This window comes from Lycium barbarum, chromosome 9, assembly GCF_019175385.1.
Source record: "Lycium barbarum isolate Lr01 chromosome 9, ASM1917538v2, whole genome shotgun sequence".
Taxonomy (NCBI): Eukaryota; Viridiplantae; Streptophyta; class Magnoliopsida; order Solanales; family Solanaceae; genus Lycium; species Lycium barbarum.
The window spans coordinates 25141571-25160522 of NC_083345.1; the positions used below are offsets into that span (position 1 = coordinate 25141571).

The 18952-nt window shown below is 32.5% G+C and overlaps 1 protein-coding gene across 4 annotated transcripts; it reads right to left on the minus strand.

Moving 5' to 3' along the window:
* Positions 1-51: 51 nt before the first annotated feature.
* On the minus strand, positions 52-18598 carry LOC132610561 (low affinity inorganic phosphate transporter 1-like). Of its 4 annotated transcripts, XM_060324876.1 has the most exons (5): positions 18277-18598; positions 17899-17950; positions 10127-10159; positions 8028-8083; positions 52-1913 (listed from the first exon to the last, which is right to left on the minus strand). In XM_060324876.1, exon 5 carries the CDS (start codon positions 1865-1867, stop codon positions 254-256), a length of 1614 nt encoding a protein of 537 aa, XP_060180859.1. In that variant the 5' UTR covers positions 1868-1913; positions 8028-8083; positions 10127-10159; positions 17899-17950; positions 18277-18598; the 3' UTR covers positions 52-253. The 4 variants fall into 4 exon arrangements, 3 of the variants coding, with proteins under 3 accessions (XP_060180859.1, XP_060180860.1, XP_060180861.1); XM_060324877.1 differs by lacking the exon at positions 8028-8083; XR_009571172.1 differs by lacking the exons at positions 52-1913; positions 8028-8083; positions 10127-10159 and adding an exon at positions 16901-17259 and having other exon boundaries at positions 18277-18584.
* Positions 18599-18952: the final 354 nt, after the last annotated feature.

Sequence of the window (18952 nt, forward strand, 5' to 3'; positions counted from 1 at the left end):
GTCTAAACAGTAATTGATTTTTCCAGGTTTAGCATTTTAAGATGTGTAAACTGTTGGAGAATTCTGTGCTGTTCCTACACTAATATTTGGAACATCTATGACTACATAACAAATCCCATAAAAATACATTACCAGGTCTATATAGGACACTAATACATTGTAACAATATTTTACTTACCCATCCTTCTAGGAACCTTTATAGAACATAAAAGGGAAAGAAGAAAAGAAAAGAAATGAAATAGAGTAGCTATTTTTACACAGGAGCAGTCCTGTTATTAAATGGATGATTCTCCACTTCTGTTCCTGCCTCGTCCTCATTTTCCCTTGACATCTCTTCCAGTGACTTCCCGTTGGATTCTGGAACCAAGAAAGTGAAAAATGTTCCCAGAAGGTTGACTACCCCAAGAACAATGAGTGAATTCCTCACTCCAATTCCAGCAGGATACCCTGCATCAGCCTTGGTCTTGTCTCGTGACTGAGCCAAATACAGGAACCCGAATGCTCCCACCATCGCCCCTAATTTTCCAGCTGCAGCTGATATTCCATGGCAAGTCGAGCGCAATCTAGCAGGGAAAATCTCAGCTGGCACGATAAATGTAGTGGCGTTGGGTCCAAAGTTGGCAAAGAAGAAGGTCAGTGAATACAAGACCACGAATCCAATATGGTTTCCAGGGTGAGTCCAGTGGTTGTAAGGAATGGCCAAAGCAAACATGAACGCTGTCATCATTGAGAAACCAAGCAACTGAATGGTAAACCTGCCAATTCTGTCAATGAGGAACACTGTGAACCAGTAGCCAGGCACGGTACTGCAGAGAGCGATAAGAGTTTGTGCCCTTGCAATCTTGTAAACCTCTTCAATTGCATTCATAGTCTTGGCAGCAGGAATCCAACCAATGGCACTGAAGATGTCCTTTTGGAACAAATTTTGGCTGTAGTATGCAATGTCAAGCAGAAACCATGTGCTGGTTGTGCCAAGCAAGTGAAGTCCATGTCGACTAAGAAATTGTTTCGTGAACAAACCAAATTCATTGCTGGACATTACAGCAGTATTAGCAGAAACTGCAGGCTCTGTCCCAATGTCAACCTGCATAACCTTTTCCATATCTGCAGTAGCTTTCTGAATATTCTTGGCAACGAGAGCAGTGTAACGAGCAGTTTCAGGCATCTTCATCCTCCAGTAGTAAGTGAGAAGAGCAGGAAGTGCGCCAACCATCACTATGATCCTCCACACATAATCTGCTTGAGGAACCGTTGAACCAAGCACATCCACTTCATATGCTGGCGCCTTGAAACTAGCCTGAAATGCAGCAGAGATAATGATGGCAAACATACCACTTGCTAGAATCCCAAATCCTTGCATGGCGAAAACAGCAGCAATGAAGGCACCCCTAGTCTTTTTGTTGGCATATTCAGACATGATAGTAGCAGAAAGCGGGTAATCACCACCAATTCCAAAACCAAGCCAGAAGCGAAAGAAGCAGAGGGTGGCCAATACAGTCTTAGGCTCCCCACTGAAAGAAAGGCCAGAAGCAATAGAACAAAAACACATGAGCATAAGGGTCATGCCATAGGCTTTCTTCCTGCCCATTTTGTCACCAAGCCAGCCAAAGAAGAGTTGTCCTGCAAGGGCACCACAGAAGGCGACACCGTTGACAGCGGCGGAGACATTGGGAGGTAGTGAACCAGGCTTTGGAGAGCCATCCACACGGTAGTAAATGCGGCCAAGCAACTTAGTGACTAGAGAGATGCAGAACAGATCGTAGGCATCGGTGAAAAATCCCATGCCAGCTATTATGATTGCTGTGAAGTGATACCATTGTGTTTTGGCCAAATCAAGCGCATTCAAAACCTTCATATCGCCTGCCATTTCTACTTCTTGTTTTTCTTGGCTCTCCTCTTCTACAATGATCTATCTGCATATCAAAACAACAATAGTCAGACCCCGTTGGAACTTTTAGACTTCTTTCTGCCAAAAGAGCAGCATACACAACATTCAAAACAGCAAACAATTATTCTAACCCAAACATAAAATAAAACAAATAAAAAGGAAAAAGCAAGAATACTGACAAGAAATTCAACATGATCTGGCAGAAAATGTACTAATATGTCCAATTAAGTAGGGCTGGATTATATCATTGAATTCAAGTAGAATAAAGGATAGGTGTATATTGCTAATTTTAAAAGCAAGACTTCCAGCCATCCGGCTACCAAAACCATAGAAGTTAAAATCTTAGATGTCCAAACAAATTAAAAAAACAGTTCATGTATCCTAGATGACATTTTGAACAAGCACCGACACAATAAAAAAATAGTAAAATCTCGTTATTTAATATGTCACGGCATGTTAATCAACTTGAAAATGTTGAATTCTTGATATTTCAAGAATCACATCACTTTAACAGACCTGGAAAAGTTGAAATATGTCGCCATTCTTCTTTCTCTAATTGCATGTGAGAAAAACAAAGAAGAATCTTGATGTACACAAACTCAAAAGACTATACACAATGCATACAAACATACATCTATATTACTACAATATCCATCTAATATCACACGGTGCACTCATGCATATACATAAATAGAGGTGGAAAAATGGACAAATTAAAAGAATAGAAAAAACAGACCTGCTATTGGTGCAAATAGTTGCAAGAAAGAGAAACGGGAGAGACTAAGTTTAATTTAGCACACTAATAGAGAAAGGGTTTTAGATGGGATGAGGAGAGGTATAAGGGTGATGAGTATATATATTTATATACCACTAGGATTCTGCTAATTAACCACCTGGGGATCTTCACTGTTATATTCCTCCTAAATTTTAGGCTTCTTATTGGTTTCCTGTTCAGGATCTGTTAAATGATTTTCATATATACAAGTATGTTCCAATCGGATTGGAAAAGGCTAGTAAAAAAAAATAAACAAGTGCCTAAATCCAAATATTAGGAAGATATATACGGCAAACATTGCCATTAATTCTGAACCGGACAATGGGGAAGGTTCAAATTTTTGTCACTTAACTATAGAAAATAGGATAATTATATACACCGTATATCCTTCATTTTATTTTGGTCTTAAAAATAGGGGTGTCAATGGTACCGTTCGGACTGTTATTTCATAAAATTTATACCGTATCATTTTTCCGATTATTTTATTTTGTATAATCAAAATTAGACTTTTCGAAACCATCTCATCATCTCAATTTCTCTTTGGTAATGGTACAGTTCGGTTACTTTTCAGATTTTTTCTTTAAAAAATGTAAAAGTCACTAAAGTTTGAACATGCTACCATGTATACTTGTGTAGAATTTTGACAAAAACTCTCTACACATTTTTACTGTTTAAAAGGTGATGGATCAAGATTACATGAAAGACAACTAGAATAGAGATTCATACCACTATTTTGCGGTATTGTAAAATAATGTTAACCAAAAAGAAAAATATAATTTAAATCACACAAGCAGGAGGTAATCAATTAAGATGTGACTCAAGAATTGAATTTACTAAGATTAAGTATACCAATAAGAGAAATTTCTAATAACTCGTAGCTTCCTACTCAATATCGTTGGAATACCTTGTAACTACTAGTTACTACTCGAGATGCTAGAACTAATTAGGTTTGATAATATTAGTATAATAGGTCTAATTTAGTTTTGATAGGAGTAGTATATTAGGTTTCAGAGTGATAGGATTCTGAGTGTTAAGTATGTCACCAACTTATAGTCATTTCCATCACCCCGAGTCTAAAGCAAAACAATTAATATTTTATTATTTTAAATTTAATTTATAAAATATATTTTAGCATATATTATTCGGTACGATTCGACATTTTTTCAGTTAATTTTTATAAAAATAAAAATTATTCGGTACGGTTATAAATTTTTAATAAAATCGTCGTATCTATTAAAAGAAACCTAAACATCGGTTTGATATAGTTTGGTTAAGTCGGTTTTTAAAAACCATTGACAACCCTACTTAAAAGAGTCCCCCCCCATTACTCAAGTAGCTTATTTATAGTCCTCACAACTGATGAAATTTTTTGTAATGGGTGATGCATAAGTATGACATAGTGTGTGAGGGAGTATTTAATTGAAATTATAATGTGGGACCACCATTTTATGCTCCTCATTCTCCTCCATTTTAGTCTTTTCTCTCTCCTCTTTCCTCTTTTTTCTCATTTTTCTATTTTTCATTAATTTTGAAAACCAATTTTATTATACGCAAAAAAAGTTTTTAATGTAAAAATTGATAACCAAAATTTAGGCTACTTTTGAAGGTAAAAACGCCTTAGGGAATTTATTGGCCTTCTTTTTTGTTTATTGGACTTCTTTTTCTTTTTTTTCTTTTCATTTGGTATATATTCAATTCAACGTGGCTATATCTGCACCCTAGAAATTCAAAATTTCAACTGCCATCAAAGTAGATACAGAATATAGGGTGTGAAAAACCTGTTTAACCGATAAACTGAAGTGAAAAAATGTTATTGGTTTATCGATATAGTTATTGGGTTAATGAATTTTAAACTATTTTGTGATTTTTTTATTGGACTACCAATTCGATTTTCGATTTTTAAGTTCTATTAACGGTTAAATTGATAACCCAATAAATACATAAGGTCTTATTAAATTTCCTTTTTAAGTATATATTAAATTTCCTTTTTAAATATATTTTAGTATTATTTTTCTGTGAAAGAAGTGGCCAAACCAATTGTGTTTGAAGACTTTGCTGGTTCAGTTCATCAGCTAAACAAGTTTTTTCACACCCCTAGATCCAGGGTCTACTTTTAAGGCACTAAGAATTTTGGATTTCTTAGGTGTAGAATGTAGTGAATTTAAATTGAATATATACCAAAATAAAAAGACAAAAAGGAAATTCAATAAATTCTCCAAGGTGTTTTTACTTTCACAAGTATCAATTTTTACATTAAAAACTTTTTTTTCAGGTGTCAATTATTTTCTTTTAAGGTTATTCAGAGTTTAACTGAATTTTTAAGAAGAAATTGAAAAACTGGATAATGAAACAGAAGAATAATTAAAAGAATTTGATATGTATATAATAAAATTGGTTTTCAAAAATTGATGAAACTGAAAAAAAAAAAAAAAAAAAAAAAGAGGAAAGAGGAGAGAGAAAAGAGTCAACGACTGAAGAGGAAGAAAACTGTGTGGAAGAAGAAATGTAGGAGAATGAGGAGCACAAAGTGGTTGGGTTCCACATTATAATTTTAAGGGAGAAGGCTCAAATATGCCATCGAACTATCAGCAATGGCTCATTTATGTCACTCGTTGAAAGTTTGGCTCAAATATGCCACTGCCGTTACCTTTTTGGCTCATCCATGCCATTATTCACTAACGGTGGTTTTAAAATACCAGATATGCCACGTGGCAAAAATTTATTGGTCCACGTCACTTAAATGAAAACCAGCCAAAATAAATCCTAATTAAACCAACAGAAAAGGCTCAAATATGCCATCGAACTATCAGAAATGGCTCATTTATGCCACTCGTTGAAAGTTTGGCTCAAATATGCCACTGCCGTTACATATTTGAGCCTTTTCCGTTAAACTTATTTCAAATTATATTAAAAAAGAAACTATAGAAGATTATTTTCATATATATATTCTGAAAATTTTTGAAAAAAACTATTGTTAACGAAAATACAATCTCCAAACAGTAATAATAGTAAACAATTGCAAAAGTATATTTCTCACTTTTTTTATTATTAAATATTTTGCAAAATATGGGATAATTAATAGCTTACATAATTTAGGATAAAATAGTTAAGTTTAACATGAAAAGGTTATTGCAATATCAATTTCATAAAAAGGTTCATTAAATTAAGCGGAATAAATGTTATTTCTTAACATGCATCTTTTGAAAGGAAAAAGGATAGCTTAACGTAAGAACAATTTAGTTTTATTGACTTTTCATTTTTTTTTTAATTGCGGAGTGTCAAAAAGGTAACGGCAGTGGCATATTTGAGCCAAACTTTCAACGAGTGGCATAAATGAGTCATTTCTGATAGTTCGATGGCATATTTGAGCCTTTTCCGTTGGTTTAATTAGGATTTATTTTGGCTGGTTTTCATTTAAGTGATGTGGACCAATAAATTTTTGCCACGTGACATATCTGGTATTTTAAAACCACCGTTAGTGAATAGTGGCATGGATGAGCCAAAAAGGTAACAACAGTGGCATATTTGAGCCAAACTTTCAACGAGTGGCATAAATGAGTCATTTCTGATAGTTCGATGGCATATTTGAGCCTTTTCCGTAATTTTAATTAAATACTCCTCCCAAATCGCGTTATGCTTATATGCCTCACTCATTGTAAAAATTTTCACAACTGACAAACCTCTACGTGTAATTAAAAAAGGGCAAAAAGACCAAATTTGCCCTTGAACTGTACCAGATAGAATAATTTTAATCTTCTTTAATATACGGTCACTTGTGTGCTACTGCCATCATCATCAAAATGACTTAATATTGCATTATTGACTAACAGATCAAGTGTCAGGACACTTATCTCTAATAGTCCAATTAAAAGAGATGTATCCTTATTTAAATGTGACAACTAAGCTTTCCCCCACGACGTAAATACATGCATAGATTCCACTCAAAAGACACTCGGAGCACGCGTGACAAAATTAGCCGAAGAAATCATGACCCCCGACCCCCTCTCTCAACCAATCATGTTAAGGTTAATCGACCTATTTTATTAACACAACTCGATTCATTTAACTTAGCTCATTTAAAAACTAGGTTGATATGCATGTTGTAGCTTAGATTGACCGTGAGAGTCTTTCTTATTTGATATGTTAGACATATTCATAACATAAGGAAAAAAGTATTAGTAGGTACTCAAATAAATTTTAAGAAAATAAACAAAGAATTTAAAACATAGAGACTTGGACGAGTTGAGTTATGACCCGGGTTTTACTCCATTTCAGCCCAATCCCTTTCAGCTCAAGTAAATTTTGAGCGCGTCAATGATCCGCTTATTTATTAACTCATTTTATTTTGGCATGTTGAACTTCAGACCAATCCGCCCATTTGACTCCCCAAACTTAGAGCATTTTTATGGGTTCAGTTAAACTACTTTTGATATCTAAAACGAGTTTATTTTGATGAAAATGAACTTTTAGAATAATCGTTGCTATTTTCACCAAGAAGGGTTTCTTGAGAAAAAGGCATTAGAGTGATGATCAGAGTAAGAACATTTTATTTTAATTTTAAAGGGCTCATGTGTATGAATTTTACCAGTTCTTTATTAAGTTTCAATTGTGACGATTGCAGATTATGTATTGCATGAAAGATAACGCATAAGCAAGAAATATTAACCCACAAGCAGATTCTTCTCTCATTTGTCACTACACTGTTCTCCCGCACTCTTAACAATTTTTTACACGTCAATATTTTTTTTCACGGCCCATCCCTTCAATTTTAGCTCTCAACTTAGTAACACTTCAAACCCCAACTTTAATTATTTCATTAATTGGGGACACAAGTCTTTCAATTGGAATACTGTCTCTTCCTTAATATAATGAATTATGCCATCTTGGAGTAGTAGTGGTGGAATTGAATAACAATTATTAATGTTTTATTAGTCTAAAATTATAAATATTTTGGACGTAGCTAAAGTGACCTGATTAGAAGTTCTATTTTGAAATTCCATATATTTTTGAGGTACTTTGAGGGCTGTTAATTGGATGCACAACGATAACATCTTGGTCATAACTTATGACCTTTTAACTTTTGCACTGTTTGAGTTGATGTACTCCGGCTCATATACATATACACCATTAAGAATGAGAGATTCTACATTAGGAGCTTAGTCTAAATATTCCCATGTTAGAAGGATTAAGAAATTCTGAAGTAACCTGCTAATTACTTTAAATTTATTCTTTCAATTTAACTTTTTTATGCACAGCAGTTATTTTTCCTCTTACATTGGCAAACTGGAAAGCAAATGAAAGGAGAAGAGAAAACCAAAAATTAGCCTTAAACATTAATCTTTAATCTTAAAAGTTAATCCTTACCATGGCTTCAATAATTGTTTTTCTTGAAGATGTTTGGGTGGTATGCTCAGTAATACCTGCAAGAAGCAACAAATATTCTATTCTAGTTTTGCATTTCTTTTCTTCCTTTAGTTCTCTGATCCCTAACTTTTAACTGTGGAGGTTCAAAATCAGAAAATAGCGCCAAACCAAATGTGAACCAAAACTAATTAAATTATTAGACAAAATTTTATTTTGCTTTGACTTATTTTGATATATTAAATCCTTTTAGAAAAACACACAACACTTAATTATATATTTAAAAAAAAAACTAAATTGACATAGTATTTATACCAGCATTATAATTATTTAATATATTTATATATATATAATTATAACATAAATCGGAAAAATATATATACCTATATTATATTATGTAGGGATAAGACACTATTACCCCCTTGAACTATACCGAAGTTGCTACGACACACCTTATCTTTTCTTGGGTCCTGTTACCCCCTAAATTTATTTAAAACGGAATAGTTACCCCCATACGCTGATGCCTACTCTCATATTGGAGAGTAACATACACTCTCCTTGTCAAATGTGTATTTATTTGTTTTCTTTTCTTTTGTTTTTAATTTTTTCAGCTATCGTGTCAATTTAAAAAAAAAAAAATATTTTTTTAAAAAATATTTTTTAAAACCTATTTTTAAAAATAAAATTTGTTTGTTTTTTAAATCCATTTAAAAAAAACAAAACTGAAAACATGGATTAAAAAAATTACAAAACTGAATTTTCTTAAAAAAATTGATTTTTAAAACCTGTTTTTTTTTTAAAAAAAATGAAAATTTGATTTTTTAAAAACCCGTTTGTTTAAAAAAAAAACTGAAAACATGAATTTTTTAAAATATGGAAAAATAGATTTGTTAAAAATATGGAAATCTTGATAATTTTTTTAAAAAGTCTTGATTTTCATGATTTCATTTTCTTAGGACACTTTCATTTTTCAAATAAAATTCGGAAAAAGTGTTTTTCTTGCCAAATGTGAAAAAATTGAATTTTTATAAAATTTTGAAAAAATTAATTATTATTTTTAAAATGTGGAAAACCCATTTTTTAAAACTAAATTTGGAAAACTAGATTTATTTTCATATATAGGAAAAAATAATCTATTTTCCAGATTTAAAAAATGACCAATTTTTATAACAAGAATCAGTTTTCCAGATTTATTGTCTACAAAAACGGATTTTTCATATTCTTTTAAAAACAATTCAGTTTTTCATATTTTACGAAAATACAGATTTTTAAGGAAAAAAAAAATTAAGTTTTCCCGTTTTTATGTTTCTCACTCTCTCAAAGAGAGTGAAACACACTCTCCTTGTCACGTCAGCTCTTAGGGAATAATTATTTTGTTCTAAATAAGTTTAGGGGGTAATAGGATCCAGGAAAAGGTAAAATGTGTCGTAGCAACTTCGGGTATAGTTAAGGGGAGTAATAGTGCCTTATCCCTATATAATAGGGAAAAGGTCAAAAAAAGGTCCCTGGACTATCTTAAAAGGTTTAAGTATATACTCTTCATCCACCTATTTTGCTAAAGCTACCTCTCCACTCATCTTTTTGACTCATATTTGCCCTTAAAACTAACACATCACTTATTTATTTTTTAATATTTTATTTTATTTTATTTTTCTTTTCCTTTTAAAGTGTCAATTGAGGCTTAAATATGTCTTTTTCAAGTATCTTTTTTAATAATTGTATTTATTACGTGTCATATTCCTATGAGACGAAACTAAAAACTTTTTCCCTTTAATTAAACCCGCCCCCTACCCAACATACTCAACTTTGTCATAAAATATAAAATTATTTATTTGTTCATAACACATTATTTTATTTGTACACCACAAAAACAGCAAAAAAGTTATTATTTAATTGTACATTTTTTTGTTGTTTTTCATAATAAATTAATTCTATGAGCCAATCAACAACCTTAATTTTATTTTTGGTGTTTTTGTTCATAAAAAGCTAAAAAAAAATTTGTTTTGTTTTGTGGTGAACATACAAAATAATTTGTATGTTTTATGACAAAGTTGGATAAATATTACAAGTAATAAATAATAATTACGAACATAATTTTATACCTTGGCATGATCTGAGCCTCAATTGTCAAACATCTAAAAAGAAAAAGAGAAAAAAAATTATTAAAAAATAATAATATGTAAAAAATAAAAAAATTAGCAAAACATATAATTAAAAAAATAGTGATTAATTTTTAGGGCAACAATGAGCCAAACAAGTGAGTGGACGGGTGCTTTTAGCAAAATAAATGAATGAAGGATATATTTAAGCCTTTTGAGATTGTACTAACGCATCTTTACCTTAGTTACCCTTTTAATTCTTAAATTCCTGTCTGTTTTGGATCAGCTAAACTGATTAAAACCAAGTCCAAGAACACCCTTTTTTGGCGTCCGATCCTTCAGCAAGTTGTGTAAAGAAAAAAAAAAGATGGCGAATGAAGTTGGTAATTCTCGGGAGAAATGGATTTTTTGTCATTCACAAATTCTTTTTAGTTTTATGACCTTTTTACAAGAGATTTTTTTTTTTTTTCACATAACAAATCTGAAAAAAACACATAAGAGATCTGAAAAAGACATTTTCTTTTATTCAAATTGTAAGAGTCTTATTTCTTCATAATTCTCTTTTTAGATGGCAACGGTTCCTTTTGTGCCCTTCCGTGGCTTTCTTTGCGTATCTTGTTAATGGCGTCTCTAGGGCAAGCTTTTTCTTTTGTTATATGATTCTCTCTCTCGTTTCCCCACTATTATTACTATATTAGTATAAGATAAAATAATATTTAGCTTCGTGTCAGCCAAAAACTCTCTTATAAATCAAGGTCAAGGTGTGTAATTTGACTCTGAAACTATTAATGTCAAACAAGATAATACATACAACAACAACAACCCAGTGAAATCCCACATCGTAGGGTTTGGGGGTAGAGTGTACGCAGACCTGACTCCTATCAAGGTAGGACGGTTGTTTCCGAAAAACAAGATAATACATACTAACCATCAATTCCACTTGCGACTTCTCTATATGAATCATGACATCTTAACAGCTAGAATAGTAGATAAAGTTCCGTTAGTCTAAAATATGGCGAAAACGATAAACAAGTAGGTGTGTTTGGTACGGAGAAAAACATTTTCCGAAAAGTATTTTTCAATTTTCTCATATTCGTTTGGTTAAAATTTTTGAAAAATATTTTCTTTAGAAAAATAAGTTCCTTAAAAAGGAGGAAAATGACTTTCCTAATCAAAGTAGGGAAAAGAAGTCCACAAGTGACATTTCACCAATCACCCTACTACCACCCAACAAAACCCCCAGCCACCAAACCCCAACTACTCCCACAACCACGCACCCCCCCACCCCCCCGGAACTCCCACCCCCTAAAAAAAAATATTATTTTTGCCTTAAAACAAAGTTTTAAATTTTTTATTTTTATTTTTTACACCACCCACCACCACGACACCCCTCCCCCCACCCGTGCGCGCCATCCCAACACCCCACCACCCTTTAAAAAAAGTTTTGATTTTTTTATAAATTTTCTACATCCACCCACCCCCTACCCCTCTCGAATTTTCTACTTCATATTTAATTTTACATATATAAAAAATTTATAAAAATGAAAAGTTAGTGTGGTTAAATTTGGTATGGGGTGGGTGGATGGTTTGTAGTTGGGGTGGGGGTGGGTGGTGGTGAGGGATAGTGGGTGGTAGTGGGGTTGGGGTGGGTAAGAAAAAATTTCTCATTTTTATAAAAGTAAAATAAAATATATGAAATAGAAAATTTGGGAGGGGGTGGGTGGGTGGGATTTGGTTGGGGATGGGTGGGTAGTTAGTGGAGGGTGGGTGCTTGGGGTAGGTAGTGGGTGGTGGATGGTAGATGGTGGGGGTGGGGTGGGTGTGGTATGGGGTGGTGGGGTTGGTGGGACGTGGATGAGTATTTTCCAAAAAATATTTTCCACCAACCAACCGAAAATGAGAAAATAAGTAAGAAATTCACTTATTTTCCACAACCCAACCAAACATGAGAAAATAAGTAGAAATTCACTTATTTTTCAGAACACACTTTCCAGGAAAATATTTTCTTCCATACCGAACACATCTGTAGAAAAATAAAAAAGTAAGAAAATTTTATTAAAAAAAAAGAAAGAAAGAAAAACAGCCTACTTAAGAAAGAAAAACTGCCTACTTTTTATAGTATGAATATTTTAGAATTTTGAATTAAACTACACATATTTTGTTAGTGAATAAAATTTTATACGACAAAATCCAACGAATTTTATTATAATACATGGTTAACATCTTATTAATTTGAATTAATCCTTATTAATATATTAATAATTGCAAATGTCAACATCTCCAAGACGAGCAAAATATAGTATCTATTGGCTAGAAGCCACAAAGTAACAGAATAAGCCAAACTGTCGTGCGATGATCACCTATGCTTTCATGGATGACTTATGGCGAATCGATCAAAGACAACAAACCTTTGGCAGCGGACCCATAAAGATGAAGTGAGCAAGGATAAGCCAACGTTAACAGAAGCGACATAGGAACATACAACATTCATCAAGAATAAGAAAAAAAAGGTATCAAAAGATGCAAACTACGTACCTTCCTCAAGCAATTGTAAGGGGAAATTGAGCTGGATTCACTCCAAACAACATTCATCAAGAATAAGAAATAAAAGGTATCAAAAGATGCAAACAACACACCTTCCTCGAGCAATTGTAAGGGGAAATTGAGCTGGATTCACTCCAAAATCCCACTGCCTCAAACAGTAAAATTTCAATGCATTTGTGAATCTCATTTTGCCAGAGAGAGAGAAACGACAGTTGTGTATGTGAGAGAAATGGTAGAGTGAGAGAATTGAAGTGGAGGGAATTTCTTGTTAAATTGAGATTAGAAATGGTAGAGAGAAAATTAAAATGGAGGGAATTTCTTGTTATATCCCCCATCAACTAAAAGAATAGAACCCATCTATCCGTTTCATTAAAGCAATTAGTCCGGGTCAAACCATTAAAAAATCATCCGGACCCCTTTTATGCAGTCAATAATTCTTAAAAGACTGCACACTTTCATACTGATATACCTCTTAGCTCTTGTATTTCAAACCATTTTTTGTCAATAAAATATCACTTAATCATAAAAAAAGGGCTAGGCTGACAGGTTTCAGTAACTAGGCTCTCCTTAATCAAAATATACTTGGCATTCTCATTCTACTCTTCCTTACAGCATATCCCTTAACATAAAGCACTCCCTCGAGGGAAAGAATATGAGATTGTTTCATGACACCTATAGATCTAATTCCTTCCACAATGAATGTTCTTTAAGAGTATCTGTGAACTCATAGTTAAACAAATAGATTTGAACTTTTAAAAAAAAAAAAAGACATCAAGCTGTGAATGACCGAAAAATCAAACTTAATCACATTGGCAAACTGAAATATTCCACAAACAATCGAAAGGACCGATCTAAATAAGATATGAGAATGAGATAATCAGCACTTGTCCAAAACTGTACAGTGCAAAAAATGGCTTGATCCGGACTGATTTTTTAATGAAATGAGTAAATGTGTTCTATTCTTTTAGTTGATGGGAGATTTAATTTGGGGCGGATCGGGTTGACGGGTTAGATGTGTTGGGATCCGGTCAACTTAGATTAAAATTAATGAGTTTAGTTAATTATATGAGATAACCAATTAAATGATGTCACGTAATAAATGAGATGGAGCTGTTAGAAATAAGAGTATATTAGACCCAATAGGTGAACAACGGGGGTATTTGAGGCCTCAAAGGTGGATGAACGGTATTTTTGTATGAATTCTAATAGCTCGAGGGTATTTTAGGCCTTTACACATTTGTTGTAACTTGTAATTACCATCTAACTTTGGTAAAGTAAACTAACTAACTAGAGTCTAAATAATTAGACCCGGCATCGACAGTGCATAAATACAATTACACAAGCTAAGTGTCACACCCCAAACCGAGGGGCATGACGGGCACTCGGCTTTACTGGCTGAGTACCACCTCGCGTACATTCAACATACTCAACTTATAACTACTACGAGGAATCATATGACATATGTGTAACATAAAGGGATCACCTGAACGCAGAAAAAGCCTAACACAATAGTTACTACTATATAGAAAGGTGGGTTTGGGCACTTTTTGGTCGTCCGTTTTTCGTCGTCCGTTTGTGAGCCCAAAAAAAAAATTGTAGGCCCACATATTTTAAACAACTACTAATATTTTAAAAAAAATTGTGAGCCCACATATTTTAAATAACTACTAATATTTTAAAAAAAAAATTGTGGTCCACATATTTTAAACAACTACTAATATTTTTAAAAAAAATTGTGGGTCCTATACTAAACACCAACCAGTAATAAAAAAAAGAGAAGAAAAAAAAGTGGAACCCACCACATCCAAACTCACGGGAAAAAAAAAGTGGATCCCATATTAACAAAATCAAGCAATATTAAAAAAAAAAGTTAATCCCATATTAAAAAAACAAACAGTGTTAAAAAAAAGTGCTTAGAAAATCAAACAATTAAATCAATAATGATGGATTCATTGCCACATGCGTATCAACCCATTAGAGGGAGCAAATGAAATTATTGTATAGCAACATACTTAAAATACAAAAATGCTTAGAAAATCAAACAATTAAATCAATAATGATGGATTTATTGTCACATGCGTATCAACCCATTAGTGGGAGCAAATGAAATCATTGTACACCAACATACTTAAAATACTTATATATATATATATCCGTTTTCCAATTTTTGAAAAAAAAAACTGTGGGCCCATATAGCCTGATGGATTCATTGCCACATGCGTATCAACCCATTAGAGGGAGCAAATGAAATTATTGTACAGCAACATACTTAAAATACAAAAGTGCTTAGATAATCAAACAATTAAATCAATAATGATGGATTTATTGCCACATGCGTATCAACCCATTAGTGGGAGCAAATGAAATTATTGTACGGCAACATACTTAAAATACTTTAAAAAAAAAGTGTGGTCCCCATATTAAACACCAACCACTATTAAAAAATTCAAAAAAACACCAACCAATTAATCATTTAAAAAAAAAGTGTGGTCCCCATATTAAACACCAACCAATATTAAAAAATAAAAAAAAAACACCAACCAATATTTTAAAAAAAAAAGTAAATAAAGTGGAACCCACCATCTCCAAACTCACGAGAAAAAAAAAGGTGGACTCCATATTAACAAAATCAAGCAATATAAAAAAAAAGTGAATCCCATATTAAAAAACAAACAATGTCAAAAAAAAGAGTGCAAACTTTGTTTCGTAGCAAACACTAATATAATAAAGTTTTAGATACAGAGCACAAACTACAATGTTATATTAATCGTGTTTTAAACATAGTATCCCATATTGACAAAATCAAGCAATATAAAAAAAAAGTGAATCCCATATTAAAAAAACAAACAATGTAAAAAAAAAAGTGCATACTTTGTATTCATAGCAAACACTAATATAATAAAGTTTTAGTTACGGAGCACAAACTATAATATTATATTAATCGTGTTTTGAACATAGTATATATATATTATATGCATAAAAATAGTGCAAACTAATAATGTCCAAAAGGGTGGGCCCCATACTAAACAACACCAAGCAATATAAAAAAAAAACTATATAAAGCATGGGTTTAGCCCATGCTTCGTCGTCCGTTGTCCCTAAAAAAGAAATAGGGGTGGGCCCATACTAAATAACACCGAGCAATATAAAAAAGGAAAAAAAAAAAATAGAACTCACCATCTCCAAACTCATGGGAAAAGTGGACCTCATATTAACAAAATCAAGTAATATATAAAAAAAAAAAAGTGAACCCCATATTAAAAAAAAAATAATGTCAAAAAAAAATACAGACTTTGTATTCGTAGTAAACACTAATATAATAAAGTTTTAGATATGGAATACAAACTACAATGTTATATTAATCGTGTTTTGAACATAGTATATATATATGCATAAAAATAATGCAAATTAATAATGTCAAAAAAAAAAGTGCACCCCCTATTAAAAAATTAAACAATATTTATGTAATTTCCAATGTATCTCATTAAATCAATAATGATGAATTCATTACCACGTGCGTGTCAATCCATTAAATTGCTTTTCTTCAAAAGGTTAAGTAGTCAAACCATACAATTTTTTTTTATATTAGCCTGAGATCTAATCTAGATATTAAACTGTTGTATTTGCTATTCCGCCATGTCATTTATTTGTTATGTTTACTAAAGTAAATATACTTAAAATATTTATATTTTAAAATAAGATAGAATTTAATTACTTTTATTTTTATTTTTATTCTTACTCTAATAAATGTGAAAAGAAATTAATGTCGTAAAAAACATATATCAAATAATGAATAAGGTAAATTAGTCAAATTATAATTCTAATCGACGTTTTCTTAAAAAACCATGCAAAAGACAACATGACAAGTAAAATGAGCTAAACCGGGAATATTTACTAAAAATTAAAAAATAGTATTTCTTCGTTTAAATAAAAAATCAATTTCTACTTTGTTTCGTTTTAAACATAAAATTAATTTAATAATTTGAATTAGAATTGTCCAAATCAAAATTTGATAAAAAATAATAAGTATTTTACACCTTTAAATTAATCGAATGAAAATTAAAAGTATCAACTGATGTTTAAATATTGCTATTGTTTTATCTCAAAGAGAAGAAAATAGTTTCCTTTTAAACAAGTCTTCTCTTTTAAAAAATATTAATAAATTTGCCGATTTTGTGTTCATAGCAATAATTAATATAATAAAATTTTAGATACGGAGCACAAACATTAATATAATAAAATTTTAATATAATCTAAAGTGTTGGGCCCGTGCGCAGCACGGGCATAGGCCGTCTAGTTTATATATATACATGCAAGCCGATCAGACTACTACTAACGTCTACAAAAGATCCACTGCTGAAAAGGCCACAACAATAGTACCAGTACCAAACTAAGGCCGACAAGATCTCATATAACATCGATACATATAACACCTGTCTATGAGCCTCTAAGAGTAAGCATAAACGTAACATGGCGGTCGGGACAGGTCCCCCATACCCAAACCGAGCAAGTCCAGAACAAGTAGAGCTTGCAGACTATCCGCTAAACTGCGCAAGCCTAATTAAACGGTTCTCCAAGCTGCCTGTCAGGAACTGCAGCGTCCGGTGCAATGGGACGTCAGTGCGGATGAAAGTATTGAGTATGTAAGGCAGGAGGACAACAACTAACAAGGAAACGTAGTAGAAGAAGAACCATATGCAATGCATGCTGTAGTTTAAAATCATGATTATACATATATGTACATAAGTAAAAGTAACATCATCATCATAATGTACCCGGCCTTGACAAGACTCGGTGTGAAACGTACCCGACCATAATAAGGCTGGGTGTTATCATACCAACTGATCAGTGATGTGTAATACATACATATATATAGTGCACTCTAGTGCCTTGCCCACCGATTGTAGCTCGGGGTGTGTCATTATATCATATACATATATATATATATATATATATATATATACATGCATGATGAACTCATAGAAACAACGTCTGGGCCTTTCGGAATGACGCAAGGTCGGTGGCCTCCGAATACGTTATGTGATTATCTTCGTCAGTAAGAACTTCAATAGAACTCGGATCACAATGAACTAAAGCATCAAATAACATATTGAATCATGAAACGTAAGAAGTGAAAAGCATTAGAATGGGATAATCTCTTGATGGAACGTTCTTTAATGGGTATAGTTGGATTCGTGCAAAAGAATAAGGAGAACGAAAACCTTACATACCTTATTAGCTCCCTTGTCAATCCAACCTCCAAGTTTTTCCGATCATTCCAACCTATAATAACGATAACGTTTCTTGTTAGGCTAAGGATATACTTGGTATATCACGTATATCAAGCAATAAACTTGTTGTATAATGATTCCGACAACTTTTCCCCTGTACCTACTACCTTCCTCAATTTCACCACCCCAACAAAAACATATGTAGACCCCTACAATCAATTTCCATCCTTAGAACATCATACCCACTATCTCAAAATTGCCCAGCAAACTACAACGATCCATATACGACTTTGGACCGCCGGTTCGCAAGTTCTTGCTTCAACAACTAAACCAAGACTCAGATATACACAAATACATGTAAGAGAAGTAGAATCTTACCTTAACCTAGCAAGGATAAGCTTTATATTACGTTACTTCAACTTAAAGAAACATCCAACACAATCACAATTCGATGGAACTTGCTCCACTAACACCACGGGATTCCTGACACTAAATTTACGTTATGTAGCTTTATTTTTTGTTGAAGGAAATAGAATTTTCCAAAGAGATAAGAGGGGAAAAACGTTGCTGCTCCCCCTTCAAAAATTCAGCAAAATTTCATCACCATTGTTTATGCAAACTTGTATCCTTTGAAAATGATAAAGTTATCCAAAGATAACCATGTATTTCTCCACTATATGAACTATGGGTCCACTTATCATTTTATAACTTTGGACATTTGTTTAATACAAAAGATGCCAACACCAACCAGTAAATCATTAGTCACAATATGCTGTTCTTCCTTGCTAACACGTGGAAGTGTTTAATTTAACACTCATCCACTAATGAATTAATTTCTTATCTCCACTACGCTCCACAAATAACTAATTACAGACATAATTATTTTCTTGATCTCCACTATTTAAATATTGAATTATTTTTTACACACTTCATATTCTCATTATCATGATCATGTGATATAACATTAGCCCATAGCCTCTTTGGCATAGACAACATATTATTTCCAACCATCGTCGTCACACTTTTAAGTCCGAAATCATTACGCGTACGAGAC